Genomic DNA, 19,008 nt, shown 5'->3' with positions numbered 1-19,008 from the left:
TTCTTGTTCATAAATCTTTGTTCCGCTCTCTGGTTATTTTCCCAGCATAGATTCCTAGAAGCGGCATTGCAGGTTCAGTGGGTGGACGCATGGCTAAGGTCCCCAGTGCGTATCGTGAAGCTGACTGCCTGAGTGTGCCGTTCCCCTCCGCGCCCCCCCCCCACCGATATGTGAGAGCGCCCGCCAGCCTCAGAAAGGTCTATTTCCTCTGCCCCAGCACTCCACCTATCTCCCTTGCACTGTGTCTCTGTTTCAGCCGCTCCCTATGCCAGAACCCTGTGTTTCTCGTCCATCCTTCAGAGCTCAGGGTCCAGACCACCTCCTCCGTGAAGCCCTTCCTGATACACCAACTGAAGTTCCCCACCTCTAGCCCTCCTTCAGCCCCTGTCTTAAGTTCTTCTGAAAACATTTCCCACTGTTGCCATGCATTTACAACATTTGTGTCATCATAACCTCTTCTTTTGTCTGGGACGCTTTCAAAGTGCTTCCACTGAGCTATTTCATTTGATTCGCTTTCAGACAGGAAGTGTTTTGAGATCAAGGACCATGGTTTGATCCTCTGGGTCTATTTACTTAATCTGGCCCCGTCACTAGCCTCAAGTCCAGCCCTTGATTTACTGGAAGCCTTCACTGTTCCTTGGCCCACCAGAACAGACTTTAGGACACCCCCTCTGCAGGGAGGACTGAGCTGGGACAGAGGGCCCTGGGTTCCAGTCTTGGCTCTATCACGGACTCACCTTGACCTAGAGCTGCTCCCTGCCCACTTCTGGGCCTCAGTTTACCCATCTATAAAATGAGTGAGTTGAACACACTCAGAACTGATTGCCCCTGCAGCCCCTGGCCTCAGGCACCCAGAGCAGCCCCAGGGTGCCCCTGAAGGGCCCCTTGTGCAAAGCCATCCTCTGGGACAGGCCAGAGGGAGCTGGCCGGGGAGGCGGGCCTGGCTCCAGGCCAGGCTGTGTCTACAAACACTGACCTTGGCTGCCGCAGGGATTTTCCATGACACCAGCACCCTCCCCCTCCACTCCCCCTAATCCTGTGGGTCTGGGGAGGGTGGGGGATGGGAGTGATGAAGGCCGTTCCATACCAGGCGACCCTGAATCGGAGTAATAGAAGCACCTGTGGATGGTAGCGAGCTCAAGGAGAGAGAGACGAGAGAGCTGTGGGCCTGCACTGCAAAGTCCGGGAGGAAAGCAGGCACAAGAGAGAACTCGCTGGTGGGGAGTGGGGAGAAGAGCTGGAAGAGTAGCCGGGAAGATGGGAAGAGAGGCCTTAGAAAGGGGCAGGGTGGAGGGAGGGAGGGTGCTGTGCTCCAGAGCTGTCCTTCCCAGGAGCTCTGGCCTGGAGGGGACAAACTCCAGACCCAGTTCTGCACACTGGTCCCTCCCCTGAGCCCAGGTCCTTGAGGCCCTGGTGGTTTCCCAGGCCTAGCACAGGCCTTAGCCAGGCCCCGGGCAGGGGGGATTCCTTCCGAGGGCCTGAAGCTGATCCCCTTTTGCGAGGGCCCGGGGGCCACAGGGAGGGCAGGAGGTATGAGTCACCGAAGGCCCTCTGCCAAGGCCACCGCCCCGTCCCCTGCTGGTGTCTAAGGGAAGGTTTCTCCTGTCCACATGCCAGACTTTGGGGCTGTCTGGCTGAGCCGCTGCTCCCAGCAGGCCTTGTGCAGGACACTGAGGGGACTCGCTGGCCCTCCAGGAGCTCAAGCTCTGCCGGACTCATCTGCAAACCTGAGTACACAGGTTCCAGGCATTTGGGGGTGGGCAGATGGGCCCCTCCAGCTCTGGAAAGGAATGTTCTTAGAAAAGGAGGCATCTGCACTGGATTCTAGAGGAGGGAGAAGGCTCGTACTTCTCCTCACTGCACCAAGCAGGACAGCCCCCTCTGTCCCTCCTGAGGGCCTGGGCACCTCTGCCTTCTGCCTGGTCTCCTTGACCGCACCCCTGAGGCTTCTTGGAGCCCCCATCCTACTTCCTGCTGCTGTCTCCAGAGCAAGGGGGCAGCTCCCTGCCCGTGCCTCAGGCCCCTGAGGAGGCAGGGCCCTTGGTGGGCCTTTCTGAGGTGCCACTCCGGCTCAGGGAGAGCCCGGCTCCCCTCTGGGGTAGCTGTGTCTTACAACCAGTCCCCTGGAGCTGCCTCTGCTTCCTTCCACCCCCACTCTTCTCTGGCGGGGTCCCAGGCCCAAGCAGCACCCTCAGGTCAGGCCCCTTCCCCGTGTCCAGCTTTGCATCAGCCCAGCTCGGCCCAGAGTTCACAGTCTTTGGGGACCTCAAGCCACAGGTCCCTCTTCCATCTTCCCTTCGGGCAAACATTAGCCCGGCCAGTACCCGTATTTACACTAGATAACTAGGTCTGCAGGGAACCAGGAAACAGCTGCAGCCAGGCACTGCCCAGGCCACGTGCCCCTGATCTACAGACGGGCTGAGCCAGCCAGAGACGGACATCAGAGAATCTCAGGTCCTGGAAGGGCTTAGAGCTCTTGATGCCCCAGAGGAGAGTTCCCCAAACTGTGCTCTGGGGAACCCTTGTCTAGCAACGTGCATTGTGAGGAAAGTGTGGGAAGGTCAAACAAGTGGGGAAATGTAGCCTTTTCTCCCAACTTGGACTGACCTCGTGTATTTAAACAGGTATATGGCTCTGATAAAGCCGACACAGATGAAATGACAATAAATGCTGTTAAATTCAGTCTTCCTCCAATTTCATTTAACCGAGCAACTCTTTTCTCACCCGACAGTTACTAACTGTCCGTGAAACCGGTCTTCCAGGAAGTTCACTTTGGGAAACACTATCTTGGAATGAGGATGCTGAAAAGAACTGAAAAGTCCATCAAAATATTCATACTAATGATTCATATTTATTGATCCCAAGTCCCTAAGCATTTTAAGTCTACTAACGCGCCCAATCCCCACGGCAACCCTGTGAGGTGGAGTTCCCGCCCCACGGACGAGGGAGACGAGGCCGTCAGCTGAGGCGCCTCAGCCGGAGTGGAGAGCTGTTTGGCCCAAAGGCTGGACTCGCATCTACGGCACGGATCTGCCCAGATCCCCTGCAGAAAATAGAAATACCTGTTTTCAGTATTTCAAAAGCGTCATAATACCTTGATTCAGTCTCATAAAACCAGTTATCCCATGCTAGTCAAAGGTGGTGATTGGCGGACGTGTTCTTAATTGATTTTGATGGGAAAATAATTAGTTATTGCTGTCCAAGTTATTTATTTGGTGCCTGTTCTATGTAGCAGCTACACTGCCCTGATCAACACATAGTACTTCATAAATCAGATCTTTCAAAATTGAGGCTTTATATAAGTGAACAGGAAAAAATAATAAAAGGGACCCACTGCAAGGAAAAAAGGTGGGAATCTTTTCTCTTGTCCTGTCCTCCCCTGTCACAGAGGAGGAAAATTGAGGCCAGGGAAGGGAAAGGCCTTGCCCAAGGCACAAAGCTAGTTACGGTCAGGGTCAAGTCAGAACCCCGCCCCTCCCCCCATCTCCTGCCTCCTAGCCCCATGCTCCCTCCCCGCCCCAGGCTGTGGCCAGCCTTCTGGCTTTGTGGCATGAGCTCAGCCACACAGGCAGGCGGGCACATGAGTCAATGGAGAGTGGACATCTGAGGTCCGTGGGGAGCAGGCAGCTGAGCCCTGTCCAGCCGAGGCCATCACCAAGGCTCAGACTGGTCACTTGTACTTTGACTAGAAGGAAACGGGCCACAGGGAGAGAAAGCCCACCAGGAGGCATGGCTGGGCCCCCAGCCTTCTGCATCTCCCTAGAAGGCAGAGCTCCGGCTGGTTTCTGAGCTCCTTGGTGACGCTGGGAGGAAAGCAGGAGAACTGGGGCCCAGGGACACCCGTGTCACTTCTCGCTTTTCCTCCTGCCCCCAGATGTTCATAAGGAATATTTATGTCCAGCACCTGGCTTCCTCAGGCGAAGGGCATGCCTCCAGCTGGGTCCCAGGAGCCCCTCCTAGCCGAGGCGCTCCCTCTCGGGGACTGCTGGGCCATGGTGGAGTGAACAGGGCAGCCCTGGTCGTGCTGAGCCAGAGGCCAGAGGACAGAGCATTGAGTTCAGAACTCAGTATGCTGGGTTATAGTCCTGGCTCTGCCATTCACTAGCTGTGTGACCTTAAGAAGGTCACTTTCCCTCTCTGGGCCTCCATTTCCTTGGCTGCACGATATAAGGACTGAGCCATAGGACTAAGGGCCTCTCTGGCCCATAGAACCTTTAAGTTGCTGGAGGATTTGGGCAGGGTGGCTGGGGCTGAGGAGGTGGGGACAGCCCTGGTCGGCGCTCTGAGAAGTGGCAGCTGGAGTCTGGGCAAGAGTTCTGGCTGGTCAGTCCCTTGGATAGTGTGAAGGAGGGTCTCCAGATGGCAGCCTCTGTGTGTATCAGTGATACACGAGGACAGATGGAACCCCTCACCGGGAGTCGCAGGGCTGGACAGGAGGGAGAAGACGGCAACTACCTTTTGCCCCGCTCTCCCTCGTAAGCCCAAGCCCGGCATGGACATCGACCAGGCAGGCAACGGGCCGGCTGGCAGGCAGACAGGCCTTACCAAACTCCCAGTCACTTCCCAGACCTTCCAGGGTCCCCTGGGAAGGGCTCCACCCCAGCGGGCTCCCCTCCAAGCGCAGCGCCCACGTAAGCAGGCCCTCACAGCTCCCTTGCCCTTTTGCCCAGTGACAGCGGAAGAGGTGAAGGGGCAGGGGTGTGCTGACCCTGGGCCCGATGCTTGGAGCAGCGTCTGAGTCCCTGGGCGCGGTGCTGCTGTTGCCACTCCCGCCCTGCCCAGCTCGGAGCGGTGCCCAGTGACGGGGCCCCAAGTGGAGGGCTCCCCTCTTGGGGCCCCCATTTCCCATCCTAGTCACCTTCCTGGGCAATGAACTGGCTCTGAAGCATCGGAATGAGTGATGAGTCAGAAAGTCCTAGAGACCTTGGCCAACGCGCAAGCCCTCTCCAGCCTTTAGCACTCCTACTAGCAAATGGAGTGGGTCATAATAATAACCTCATAGTGGGACGTTCTTGAGAATTAAAGTTAAAAATGGACCTGAAGGATAAGACCTTAAGCCCCAGCCTGTGGTAGGAAATGAGGGTGGGCCCGGGGAGCACCCCAAGGGTAAGGCACACCCAGGCTGGGGCCACCCTGCCCAGGACAGTGGCCGCAGTGAGGCGTGAGGCTCTGGCCTGAGCGGAGCCTTCGGTTAAGCCTGGATGCACGGCTTGCTTTGAAAATCGTGACATTCAGCAGGAGGCGGGCCCTTCTGGCTGGGAGACAGGGAAAGCATGGAGGCACTCAGGACCTGGGCAGGCAGAGGCGGGGAGGAGGACGCTGTGAGGACCTCGTGGGGGAAGAAGGCGGCCGTCCTGTCTGCTGGGATGTGGGCTGTGTTCAGATCGGGGAGAGTGCCCCTGAAGCTGGGGCGCTTTGAGGGCAGCAAGGCCACCAGGTGGGTGCACACTGGGTCTTCCTAAAGGATGCTGGGCCGGGCAAAGTCATGGCCTATGAACAAACATGGGGCATGGGGGTGGTGCTAGCCAGAGGGGGTCCTTCGCCCTGACAGTGGGATGTGGCTGCCTGGCCCTGCAGAGACTCCCCCACCCCGGGACTGCACTCTCAGGCCAGCTTCCCCGTGAGGTCCCCCCACTGCTGCTTCTGTCAGAAACTCCACCGATTCCAGAGTCCTTTCACATGCAGTCTCTCCTTTCCCCCTGAAGGCTGCTCTGCCAGGCGGCCAGGGCAGGGATTAGCAGCTGTAGCTCAACACCTCCCCTCGCCCCCCAGAGTGCACAAAGGTAAGAGTGGTCCAGCGAGGGGGATGGATTTGCCCAAGGTCACACAACCAGCACGTGGTCAGGCTGGGACTGAGCCCGTGCCGCCCAATCCCTATCCAGCCCCACCCACAGTGCCAGGCCCTCCCCCACACCCTGCACGGTGTGCTGGCCTGGGGGACAGGGAAGGACGGGATGAGAAGCGGCTCTGGCTCGGGGCCTGCCCAGCTGTCGAGGTGAGTTGTGATCTGGCTGCCATGGCTGAGCTGGCGAGCACAATCTGTTCTCACTCTGCTGAGACGTGGAGGGGCAGGCATGGTGGCTCAGCAGCTCAGCTGTCCAGGCCCCTGGCAAAGGGTGACACAGTCGCCAGCTCGATGCTGGGGTTAGGGAGACGGGACAGCCCATTCTCAGAGTAGCCCACAGCCTGGCATACCCCAGCGGCTGTCCCCAGACCTTCCTGGGCTTTAAGACTCCAATGACCTAGGGCTGACAGAGATGCCCACTTTCCTGGAACTGAGCTGACCCCCAGCCCAGGCGCTCTCTTGGCAACGTGAGGGCAATCTGGGTCTTCGCCCATTACGCGTCAGAGTAAGCTGTTACTGGGCATTTTGTATGTACCAGGCCCCAGGCTACATGTGCTAAATCTGTTATCTCACCATTTCTCCCCAAAGGTCCTGTGAGGCAGGTGCTGCTCATGAGCCCCATTTTACAGATGTGGAGACAAAGGCCTGGAGAGGTTTAAACACACACATACACACACACAGTCCATGACAGAGTGAAGATCTGAATGCAGATCAGACACCAAAGCACACAGCACCCTGCCCTGCCTCCTCAGACGTGTTTTGGGCACATCCCCTGGGCATGGACTGGAAAGGAACACGGCGGGAACCAGCAGTGCCCACCCTACCGCCCTAAGCTCGTGTCTCACTGTCTGTGTGTGGCTGGTGGCCCTGGGGGCAGAGCGGGGCGGGGGCAGGGGCGTAGTATTGGCCTGGAGTCCAAAGCTGAACATTCGGTGCCACTCCAAGCAGCGATCGCTGCCAGCTGGGAAAAACCCAGAACAACTACATGGAAGAAGCAGCATTTGGTTAAGTTTTGAGCAGGCTTAGAAAGGGGGGAAAAATGGAACGGCTGCCAGCATTATTTTATTATAATAATCCCATTAATACAAGTAATAAATATCTTAACAGCCCAAAGCAGGAAGAAGACCAGGACCAGTTGTCTCCATTTGACAAATGAGGGAACGCACTCAGAGAGTGGGGAGTAACAGCCTAAGGTCACACAGCCATTGGGGACAGGGTCAGAACATGTGCCCGGGTCTTCCGAGTTCCCACCCAGGGTCCTTTCCCCTCCTGGTCTCCAGGCAGAACTCGCTGCTGAAGGCCATCTGATGGTGGGTTCGGGGGGACACTGCCTCTGCCCGGCTCCTGGGCTCTGTGGGGGCCGGTGGGGCCGATGGGGTCGGTAGGGACAAGAGTTGGTAGAGACAAGGGGTCTCTGCTAGTGACAGTAACATCTGCCAGGACACCCAGGGCTCCTGTTTGGATGGGGACAGTGCCACTCCCCCCATGAGGATGAACCCTGCTTTGGGGCCAGGCATGGAGAGTGGCCCTGAGGCCCAGACTGGGGGCCGATGAGGACGCTGGAGCACTGACTCATCCAGCTGCAGAGTGAGTGAGGAGAAGGCACTGTCTCCCTTCTCCTTCGCTGGTACTGGGGGGCCAGCTGCCTCCAGGATATTGGGGGAGGGGCGTGTCTCCAAGGGAAGTCATCAGGGAGCCATCCATGCCTCAGTTTCCCTCCCTCCACGCTGAATCACAGGATGTCGGGCGCTGTTCAGTACAAACTTCCCCTCTTAAGAGTCAAGGGAACTGAGGCCCAGAGAGGACAAGGAATGGGAGCAAAGCACAGGCACCAGCTAGAGCCCAGATCTCCCCACCGACTTGCCAGCACCCTGCACACCACCCCTGCCTCTGGGCGAAGTTCCCAACAGCCCACAGGTCAGCTCCTTCTCCAGGCAGAAAAAACCAGGTCAGGTCTTTGAAACCAAGCAGGTCAAACCCTGGTTGCTCTGCTTCCAAACAGTGTGACCTTCTACCAACTCTACGGAGTGGACACAAGAGTCATCGAAAAGCAACAGCAAGGAGCTAGCACAGTACATGTCCGCAACTGTGTGTGTCCTCTCTTTGGCTAGAAGGAAGGAGAGGCCAGACCCCGCAGGGTGGGGGAGGTAAGGGCAGAGAAGACAGGCGGGGCAGGGTTTCTGGAAGGGCAGCGCCGTAACTCTTGCTTTCTCTCCTCTCCCACTGCTCTCCCCCAGGCTACGGCCACGCAGCGCCCAGCACGGACGGCGGCAAGGTGTTCTGCATGTTCTACGCACTGCTGGGCATCCCGCTCACGCTGGTCATGTTCCAGAGCCTGGGCGAGCGCATCAACACCTTTGTGAAGTACCTGCTGCACCGCGCCAAGAGGGGACTGGGCATGCGGCGCGCCGACGTGTCCATGGCCAACATGGTGCTCATCGGCTTCTTCTCGTGCATCAGCACGCTGTGCATCGGCGCCGCCGCCTTCTCCTACTACGAGCACTGGACCTTCTTCCAGGCCTACTACTACTGCTTCATCACGCTCACCACCATCGGCTTCGGCGACTACGTGGCGCTGCAGAAGGACCAGGCGCTGCAGACGCAGCCGCAGTACGTGGCCTTCAGCTTCGTCTACATCCTCACGGGCCTCACGGTCATCGGCGCCTTCCTCAACCTCGTGGTGCTGCGCTTCATGACCATGAACGCCGAGGACGAGAAGCGCGACGCCGAGCACCGCGCGCTGCTCACGCGCAACGGGCAGGCCGGCGGGAGCGGCGGCGGCGGCAGCGGCGGTTTGGGCGCGGATGGCAGCGCGCACACCACCGACACCGCCTCCTCCACGGCCGCGGTAGGCGGTGGTGGCGGCGGCGGTGGCGGCGGCGGCTTCCGAAACGTCTACGCCGAGGTGCTGCACTTCCAGTCCATGTGCTCGTGCCTCTGGTACAAGAGCCGCGAGAAGCTGCAGTACTCCATCCCCATGATCATCCCGCGGGACCTCTCCACGTCCGACACGTGCGTGGAGCAGAGCCACTCGTCGCCGGGAGGGGGCGGCCGCTACAGCGACACGCCCTCGCACCGTTGCCTGTGCAGCGGGGCGCAGCGCTCTGCCATCAGCTCCGTGTCCACAGGCCTGCACAGCCTGTCCACCTTCCGCGGCCTCATGAAGCGCAGGAGCTCCGTGTGAACGTCCCGCGGGGCCTGGAGCGTTTGGGAGCGCGGGCTGGGCGGGGTTCCTGGTCGGAGGAGCAGCAGGGGTCGGCAAGGGGGCCACCCCAGCCGCCTTCAGCCCGTGGGCCACCTACACATCCCTCACCACCCTCCCCATCTCCCCCACCCATCTCCGACTGTGCCTGCTCGCACCAGCCAGCAGGAGCTGGGGCTCTGAGGACCCCTGGAGCCCCTATCTGTGCCCTGCAAATTCCGAGAAATGTGAAACTTGGGGGGAAGGGAGGGGAAAGCAGAAGCTGGGAGCCTCCCATCCCTTTAGAAATCTAAGGAGCTCCCCGGTTCTCAGAGGCCCTGCTGGTACCCAGACAACCCCACCCCCACCTCCTCTGTCCAGAGGGGACTTCGTGTGTGTTCCTCGTCCGTTTGCATCTCTATTTATACCTCTCTCCTGCCAGGTCTCCCACCCTCCCGTGGCTCTCAAGGCCAGGGTGTCTTTGTCTAGGTCACCCCCCCTCAGTCCACTATCTCGCCTCATCCCTCCCCACCCCCGTTGTGTCTCCCAAGCTCCCACCACCTTCTGTGTTGTTTTGCATGGCTTTGCAGTTATGGAGACAGCGGAAGCCCAGCAGTCCCTAAAGCTAGACCCCAGAGGGCAGGCGGACAGAAGCAAGGGCAGGCAGCTACAGGAGGGGCAGCGGAGGGAGGGCCGAGGCAGCAGCCCTCTGTCTGCGGGGTGGTCCCGCGGCAGGTGAGAACTAAGTGGCCTTCCGTCAGATTCTCAAAGGGGGTGGGTGGAGCCCAGCCTTCCAGACCCTCCCCTTGGATCAAACAGGTCTCTGCTTGCCGTCCTGGTCACCAACTCGGACACAGTAAGTTTTGGAGTCAGTGTGAGCCTCTGAAAACCTTACCCTGACTACTCATCATCTGAGCCCCACAGCACTCCAGTGAGGTCACCAGGGCAGGAGTTCTCACACCCCCTTACAGATAACAGGGAGACACAGACAGGCTTGGGGACCTGCCCGAGGGGACGCAGACAGCAAAAGGCGAAGGGGAACAAGAACCCAGGCTGCTTGCTGCCGGGCTGAGTGCTTGTTCTTTCGGCTGCTGTGCCCACGCGTGAAAGCAAAGCCCCTGCCCTGTGCACTGGCGTCGTGCGGGCACCTGGGACCTAAAATGGGCCCAGTTCCCGGGACTGAGCCCGGGGGGGGGGGCGGGGGGGGGGACGACTCAGCCTCTGCTGCATGGCCAGGAGGCACGGCTCTGAATGAGCCCCTGAGGCAGGGCCGGACCCCTGAGTTAGACTGCCTGCTTACAACTAGGGGGGGCCGTGGGACCAAAGCAAGTGCAGCGGGGTCTGACGGAGAAAAGGCCGGAAGCTGGGGCTCCAAAAGCTTGGGAGTTGGACAGAGTGGCCTAGAGGGCTAGCATGGCATGTCCTACAGGGACCTTATCCCTGACCCCATGGCCAGTGTTGGTGCCCGTGTCCCAAGGGGCTAGAGATAAGCTAAGGCTGCAGCAACGAATGCTCCTCCCAGCTGGGGGACTTGGAGTTGGTGTGCCCACTGCCTACCCCACCTGCAACCCAGAAGCCCAGACAGAGAGCAGTGGATGGGGCCCCACGGCTGGAGCTGGTACCGTGACTCGGGATAGCATCAGAGGGTGATTGAGGGGCTTCTCCCCCCTCAGTACTGCCCTCATGCTCCTCCCATGTCAGCTCCTTAACACTGCTAAGCAAGGCCACCCCTGGCACTGAGGAAGGCTGGAGCAGGGGCCCACAGGGCGCTCAGCCTCAGTCCAGCCCCGGCCTCAGTCCAGCCCCGGCCTCAGTCCAGCCCCGGCCACGTTCTCAGCCTCTGGGAACCCCGGGAGGGAAGAAGTCTGGCCCGGCCTGTGTGTGAGTCCTGTCTCAGTGTGGAGGAGCTGGCTGCCCACGTGCCAAGGAGAGCAGGGCTCAGGAGCCGGGGGTGCCCTCTGTGTCTGTGCCGGAGTGGGGAGCAGTGCTGGCTGCCTCTGTCCTGTGTGTGACCCTGCCCTCGAGGGGTCCCGTCCTGTCAGTCCCGAGGGAGCCACAACCAAAGTCGCAGGGAGCTGGTGGGGAAGGAGGCTGACCGGCCCTGGCTGAGCAGGCAGACTGCTCGGCCTCCGGTCTCTGGTCTCCGGCTGGGTCTCTCCCAGGGACCTGGAAGGCCAGTGTCGCTTCCCCCCGCCCCTCCCGCTGCAGGCAGCCTTTCTGCTTCCCCGATGCCTTATGCCTGGGCACACTGCCACAGAATATGCAATATGTGTGGGTGACATGCCCCCACGCCCACACCCCCACCCCGGGCAGCCCCTGGACCCCAAAGGCTGCGGCTGCCATGGCCTCCTTTTAGCCCCTCCTGCCTATCTGTCTTCACACTGAGAATGGCGCCTAATAAATGCTGTCCATGGAGACCAGGCTCCGACTCAGCTGCCTCTGTCGCCGCAGACCCTGAGCGATGCCAGGGAGCGGCCATCCGCGGCCCCACCCCCACCGCTACACACTTGCCAGGGTCTGCAGACCCACCTAGCCGATGCACCGTGAGCCGGCTAGACCCTTGCTGCCAGAGGCTTCTCCTTGGGGAGCAGCCTGGGGGCAGTGCTGGCTTCCTTTCTGTGATTTCCTTCAAGACCCAGATTTTCTGTGTCGCCCTGGAACAACTGTACGAACAAAACAAAACCTTAGAAAAACAATCACCTGGTCCAGTTCTCCCCTTGTACATGAGTGAACTGAAGCCCAGAAAGGGTAAGTCACTCTCCTTGGGTCACACAGCAGTGAGCGGCAGGCCCAGGATTGGAGCCAGAATTGGGGGTGCCAAGTCCAGTGCTCCCCCTTCTCTAACGGCCTGCAGAGTCTGACTGGACACCCTCCAGCTGACAGTGACAGCCAGGAGTGGGAAGGCCCTTTCCTTCCAGGAGGGCCTTCCAGGCTTGGTGACTTGACTGACACACACACAAAAAATGCCCCTTTCAAAGGGACACACATCAAAAGCACCTCTCTTTGGAGCCCAGGGCAGACCCGGACGGCAGATGCCCCCTGACCAGCTGGTGCCAGCCCCCAGAATCAGCTAGCCAGAATCGGCTTCGAGATGTCGCTGAGTGCCACCCAGAGTAACGCCTTTTATACTGCAGCCCTGCACCCACCTACCTCTCCTTTTGGAGCAATGCCTAACCCCTCCTACAGGCAAGGCATTCTACCACATTCTGTTCTAGTTTAGGCTATAGAATGCTGGTCATGACCTACTAAATTTATTTCTCTCCCCACTAATGGTTTGCTTCCTGCAGAATGAAATACACTTGAGAAATAAAGGGCGTGGGGGTCGGGGCACTTTCTCCCAGTCTTCCCACCCACCCACATAAGTCAACTGAGAGAGAGAGCGAGAGAGAGAGAGCGCGCACTATTTATTGGGGATTCAAGGATCAAAGAAAGAAGCAGTGGCACCTGCACCACCACTCCCCCCACCCCACCCCAGGAGGCGGGACACGGTGTGACAGTGCTCCTGGCTGCTCCCTGCAGCTGCAGGCAGGCTCCCGGGACAGAGTCCTCATTGGCCTGTGGCCTCAGCTCCCATTGGTTCACCTGCACCTAAGACCACCTCATCAAAAGCCTGGGCTTCCTGCCCACGGCCCAATGAGCTGCCTCTGTCTCTCTTAGTGCCACGGCAGCAGAAATGTCATTTCTGAGGTCAGCAGTGACCAGTACAAGGTTGCTTTTACTTTCTTAAACAGTTTCTGCAGGACAGAAACATGCTGACGCTTGCCATCCTTTCTTCCTCATCCAAGACAAAATAACCAAAGCTCAAAGGGATCCCGGAAGGGTGATCAGATTTGTGGCAGCAGTGATTTGCACGCCAGACCCCACCCACAGCTCCTAAGGGCTCAGAATTGCCCCTGGTCCTAGCGTGGGCTCTTTGTCTCCAGGTGATGCCAGCCTGCCCTCCTCACTTCCACAGAGCATCTGAGGCATCCTGCACTAAAAATTATGTGTACAGCAATGCCAAAAGCAGAGTGGGGGTGGGCATCAATATACCAAGATCCTGGCTGATACGGTTACACCGTGTGAGTGTCCGTGATGGAGACAGAAGCTTCCTGGGAGCCCAGACAGGAAGAGGCCTGCACCCACAGCTCGCCCCCAAACGTGTCCCACCATACTCCTCGTGGGAGAGGGCTCCTGGGTCCAAGGAACCTGGGGGAACTCTGTGCATGTCACTCACGCACAGAACGTCACACGGCATCTGAGCGTAGAAAGGTTCTGAAAAGCGAGGCAGCGAACACGGCTGTTTACCCAGCTGACCCCAGCCTTGCCCAGCCCTGCCCAACACCGGCCCCTCTGTGTCTGTGGTATCTCTTCCTGTCCTACACTCCACTGAGCGTGCTCGGGGGAATGCTGGTCTATCGAAGTCTCTTCGTCTGATGAAGAGAGAAGGCCGGCCCTCCCCCTTCACAAATTCTAAAAAGAGTTCTGTTTATAAGCCTTTCTATAACTGAAGGCCGTGACATTACCAAGCGCATATTTTATTCTCCGTCATGTGTCAGCTGCAGCCAAGGCTCAGAGCCGGGATCGGACAGTGGGCTGGTGACAGAACGGGCGTTTGAGCCCAGGCGCAGTGGCTGTGAAGCATTCGCAGTCACCCAGCTCCCTTTGTCCTGTCCCCAGGCTGGCCCGAGTCTTCCACGAAGGTTTGCCAGAAGCCGCAGAGCTGTTGTGGGACATGTCATTTCTTGTGCAGAACCGTGGTGAGAGGGGAGGCTGTCACTTCAAATGTCACCTAAAATGTCAAAGGTGGCAGATTCCAATGGAGGTAAGAAATCCTGTCCCACCCAGATCCCTGCCCCACCACACCTAGGACCTAGGATCCAGCTCTTTCATAGGCTCCACATTGGCCCCAAGCCCGACAGCCTCCCACAGCTCATCCCAGGAAGCCAGGGAAGGACTTCTTCAGGACAGACAGATTGCCGGAGGGAAGAGTACCTGCCCCGCTGGCTGTTAGTCACCCCTCTCCGGGGCACAGCTCGCTATCGCCTGAGAAGCTGATGCCCGCCCCCCGACTCCCAAAGCCAGTTAGACCCCATTTTCCGAGGGGCCCCCGAAGAGCCCAGGCTGCGATGGACACCATCCCCTTCTCTTGCCCAGACGACAGCGGTGCTAGAACTACAGCCTTAGGCACTGCCCCCACCTCTGTCAAAGGTTGGGAAGAAACACACACACACACACACACACACACACACACACACACACACACACTCGTCTCTAGACCCCTGGCCCAGCTCCTCTTTTCCAAAGGCAAGGAGTTTTGTTTACAGAGAGGAAGTGAAATGCTCAAGGTCACAAACCAAGATAATGGTGTAGCCAGGATTAGTACCCAGACGGCCTAACTTTCCACCCTCCCCTCCCCCCGCCACCCCCACCAGCGTGCAGAGTGAGGGCCCAAGCCTCTCTGACTCTGATTTCAGAAGAAAGCTGCTAATCTCTGCAGTTGAGTCATTCTCATGCTGGAAATTTCCCACATCTAGGTCTGGACAAACATTGAGAGACTCGCATCTCCACCCCCCAGCCTCCCAGCTGCAGGGGAGGGGGCCTGGCGGGTGGCGCTGCCCCCCTAGGGCAGGGACTGCAGTAGAATTGACCTCCACGATCTTCTCTGGTCATGAACTGCCCAAGAATCCACATGAACGGCGTTTTCCGTTTCCAAAGCTCTCTCACTTTGTTCTCCCATTTAGTCCCTGGATGAGTCTGTGACTTTGGTAAGGATGAACACACCCACTTTGCAGACAAGAACACTGAAGCTCAGACAGACCCAGGGTCCGGAGGGTCTGTCCCACAGTCCCCTCCGCTTCTGAGTGTTGACTAGACCACCAGGCATTTTCTTGGCAGCACAGCCCAGCGAGTATCACACACAGCTTGACGAACTGGATCCCCTGGGTTGCGGAGCCCCCAGGCAGACGCGGTTGGCAGAACCCATCAGTGAAAGAAGACAAGGAATTATAAACATGTTGCCCATTCCACCACATGCCTCTGTCCAGCATTGCCCAGAGCCCTGGCCTTTGAACCAAGGGCAGCAGAATGTCCGGCTAACAATCCCTGACCTTGGCCCTTCCTGGAGAAAAGGTCATGCCTTTGACCCAGGCCAACTGCCCTGATCAACACGCTCTCCCGGTTCTTGTTCCCTGAAGAGGGAGCGCGTGACCAGGGCCTCCCTGACCTCAAAATAGCCTGGTCTGGCCGCTGGAGCAGGGCGGCAGGAAGAAGGCCCACACTCCTGGACTTGTCCTGGCCCCAGCCCTGGGCTCCGAGTGGCACTGTCCTTCCGGTTCGCACAGGTCCAGGGGCGCTGCTGTTGTGTGCCCTGTCCTCACCCCCAAGGTAAAAACTCTCCTTCTGCCCTCATTCCAGGCCAGAAAAGACCCTCTGGAAACTTCTGGTTGCCGGGGGCTACTGTACAACTAGTGCCAGCTTTTCTCCTAAGGGAAATGCCAGAGCACTAAGGCTCCATCATTACTGAGCACCTACTATGTGCCCATAGACTTAATAAATCTCACAAACACCCTGCGAGACAGGCAGTCACCCTCATTTTGGTAGATGAGGAAGTTGAGACTCAGAGAGGTTAAGTGACTTGCCCAAGGTCACACAGCTATCAAGTGGCAAGGCCCCCCCCCCCCCGGGGACCCTCTGACTCCAATGCTCAGGCACTTTTCCTTGCAGATCCCTGCCTGGCATGCATCTAGCTCAGTTGTGCCATGCCACCCCCCCCACCACCACTCAGAGCAAGGATCGCCTCCGCAGCTCCCCTAACAGGTCCTACAGCCTCGATTCGAGGACCCCCACTCTTTGAGGCAGCCCCTTCGTTCACTGAGCGGCAGCTCTACTAGCCATAAGTGTCTTCCTTCTCGTGAGATGAGAACTGCTTCCAGCTCCGGCCGTGCCCGCTGGGGCCACATGAAGGAACTCCCTCTGTCGTGGATTCAGAATGGCGCCCCTCATGGACAGGGGCCTCCCAGTCTTCTCCAAGTCAAGTGCCCTATTCTATTGTGACAGTTCACTTCTCCAGGCTAAACGCCCCACCCCTCCAGACAGTGCGTCTAGACCCACCCCTCTACCCCACCCCCACCAGCCTGGTTGCCTTCTCTGGAAGAGCTTCAGCGTCCTCCCAAAGCCGGTTCAGAGCCTGATGCACACCGTGTGTGGCCCAGCCAGCTCCGGATGCTAGTGTCCTATTAATGCAGCCTAAGCATGCATCTGACTTGTAGGCAACCGCACTGAGCTTGCAGCCCACCCCCCCACCCCACCCCGCCACTGGAGTTTGTCAGGTGGCTGACACCATTGGTTATCTAATCAAGAGCCATCTCTGCACCCTTCTGCCTTGGTGACGAAGAGCTGACACTCTTCAGGTCCTCACCCTTCCCCAACCCCCATTCCAGAGGCAAAGCTAATTAGGGGTACCCCAGGCATCTTCCCAAAGATGGGATTAGGAGTGAGAGAGCTCAATTCTGGTTAATGGGTTCTCGGGGAAATTCTGCTGGGGCTCCTGTGAAAGGCTCTCCTCCTAAAAGGAATCACAGTGGAGGAAGTGCTCCTCTCCTCCAGCTGGACCGCCAGGTCCATTCGTGATACCTGGAACAGTGGCAGCCATCCTGTGACCATGAGAGAGGACATCGTGGACACAGTGTGAATGACAGAAGGAGGAGACATTGAATGGTCCCTGGAACCCCTTTCCTCAGGACCCCTTCTCACAGGAGAGGGGAAGTGAGGGACCCCAATGCACTTTCCCTCACTGACAGCCCGAGGCCACAGCGCGCTGGCTCCTGCCGCAGGATCGTTGCCCTGTCTGAACCCGCCAGACCACAAGGGGGAAATGGCCTTGTTCCCCTCCCTTCATAGTAGCCACACTGAGTTGAGTCTGCCATCCTTGTTTCTTTAATAACAGCTGGGGCCAATTTCAACGCTTTGTGGTCACTCTTGGGTGTCAGGAGGTCCAGTCCAGTCTAGCCCAGTTGGAAACTTTAATCTCAAATCCATCTGAATGCTAATGTTCTCCTGCTCCCAGAATAGATCATCCCTCAGCCCGCCTGCTTTTTCCGGCTGCTCCACAGAGGGGAGAGGGACTGAAAAGACAATGGGACCCCCCAACTCTGCCAGGCGGCCTGACTCCGAGTGCCCACCCTCCAGGGTTCCTGTGGGGTTGGCAGAGCCCGCCCAGGAGTGTCCTCACAGAGAGTCACTCAAGGTCCCCAGAGCTCCAGCTCTTGGGGTTCGCCCTCACCCCAGCTTCCTCTAGCTCCATAGCAGCCCTCCTGGGTGGACTCCTGTAAAAATCCAAAAGTGCCCCGGCCACCTTCCAGTGACCACTTGGCCCAGAGGACACTCACATATCCTGACCATCCCAGGCAGTGGGAGCACAGACAGTCCCCCAGTGACCCAGCCACCTGTCCCCAGTGCTCCTTACCCTTGTTCCTACGGGCAGAGGGGAGGACAGCAAGTTCGTCTCCAAAGTAGACCTCCAACCCAGAAAGAAGATGCCAGGTCCCCCTCTTGCAGCGGGAAGCCTGCTGCCCCGACCCGGCTAGGCTGGAGGAGTGGGGGACCACAGCATTCTTCTCCCGGGCTCACCACTCACAACTAAAGAGACCCTCCCTCCCCTCTCCGACCTCCTGCTTGCTTGTCCGGGCCAGGGAGGCCTGAGGACCTCTCTCTGTCCCTGGGTGTGTGTTCTGCTAGCAAATTCCAGGGTAAGAGAAAAATGTGCACCTTCCATGCACCCCGTGGGCCAGGCCTCTCCTGCACGGAAGCCGGGCAGTCTCTCCTTCTAATGTCAGGGCAACGTCTCAGCGACTTAGTCCCACTGGAGCTCATCTGCGCGGCCCCCGGCTTTTGATGATGCTCCAGGTGCTGGAGCCTGGCTCCCCCATTTGTTCCGTCCTGCTCTCTCCCGGGCCCGTGTCACCCACAGATCTGATAATCTGGCTTTCTGTGCCATTATTCCAGCCTTTGATGAAAACATCAAAGAGAACAGGCCCCCACAGAGGACCCTCAGTTCAGGGAGACACATATGCCGGCATGTTCTTGGTGAACTGTTTCTGGCACCGGCTACTTACCACTTCCTTTTATCTGTGCTCCAAAATTGTCTGTTTCATCAAAGCTCACAGGTGGCTGGGCGCCAGTCCACCGTTCGCTCGCCCCCCTGGAAGTCAGGGGCCTGGGCTGGGCGTGGGCACTTCCCGAAAACAGGTGGGTCCTTGCCCGGCTCAGCCTTCAGCCCCTCCCTCCCACCACCTCACTCGGGCCCGCCCCGCCCCCACCCCGGCCCCAGCTCCCAAGCCGGGCACTGCCCTCCAGTCACCGCCACAGCTCAGCCTCAGCATCTGTCTCAGGCAACGGGCCTGTCCCTGGGGGAGGAGGCAGGAGGACAGTCACTGGGGCACCTGGGACGACCCCGAGAACTGCAATCTGCCATAGGAAACGTCCAAGGTCCCCGGTCAGTCGGGGCCGTGATACGCAGAGCAAAGAATATTTGTGGAACCAGGGGGGCTAAGTGTGTCACCAGACCCTCAGCACAGCCTTGCGGAAACAGGCACAGCTGCTCCGTCTCCTGGGTGAGGACACTGGGATTCTTCAGGGAGATCACATCACTTGCCCAAAGTCCCCCAACCAGGAAGTGGCAGAGCCAGGTTTTGACCTTGAGGCTGTGTGCTCCGCCTTCCGCGCTGGCCACCACGTGCTCCGGTTTGCTGTGCCACTGGCTTCTCTTCCTCCCAGGTGCCCCTCCCAGACAACGGGCCCCAGCTGCTGCTTCAGTAGCCCCTGGAAGACAGGATAAGCCTGAGCACAGTCCTTCCTGACCTGCCAGGGGGAAGCAGCAGGTTGGCGGAGTGACATCAGGCGGCAGGGAAGCCACGCCAGTGTCCCCGAGACCCGGGTGATCTGGGATTAATCTTCCGGATCTGGCACCGCAGATGCGATGTGAACGTGCGGCCACCCCGCC

The 19,008-nt window shown here is 58.8% G+C and overlaps 1 protein-coding gene across 1 annotated transcript in view; it reads left to right on the top strand.

Moving 5' to 3' along the window:
* Positions 1-10,200, top strand: part of KCNK3 (potassium two pore domain channel subfamily K member 3) — a 36,461-nt gene extending 26,261 nt beyond the window's left edge. The window contains exon 2 of the mRNA XM_045844719.1: positions 8,083-10,200. Coding sequence (XP_045700675.1) covers positions 8,083-9,029 — 947 coding nt within the window. The 3' untranslated portion in view covers positions 9,030-10,200. The remainder of the gene's footprint in view (positions 1-8,082) is intronic.
* The last annotated feature ends 8,808 nt before the right edge of the window (positions 10,201-19,008 follow it).

Source organism: Phyllostomus hastatus, unplaced genomic scaffold (genome assembly GCF_019186645.2).
Source record: "Phyllostomus hastatus isolate PE091 unplaced genomic scaffold, TTU_PhHast_1.1 phas_contig_402, whole genome shotgun sequence".
NCBI classification, from domain to species: domain Eukaryota; kingdom Metazoa; phylum Chordata; class Mammalia; order Chiroptera; family Phyllostomidae; genus Phyllostomus; species Phyllostomus hastatus.
Note: the sequence above shows the minus strand (reverse complement) of the source record. Positions and strands in the feature narration are given on the sequence as shown.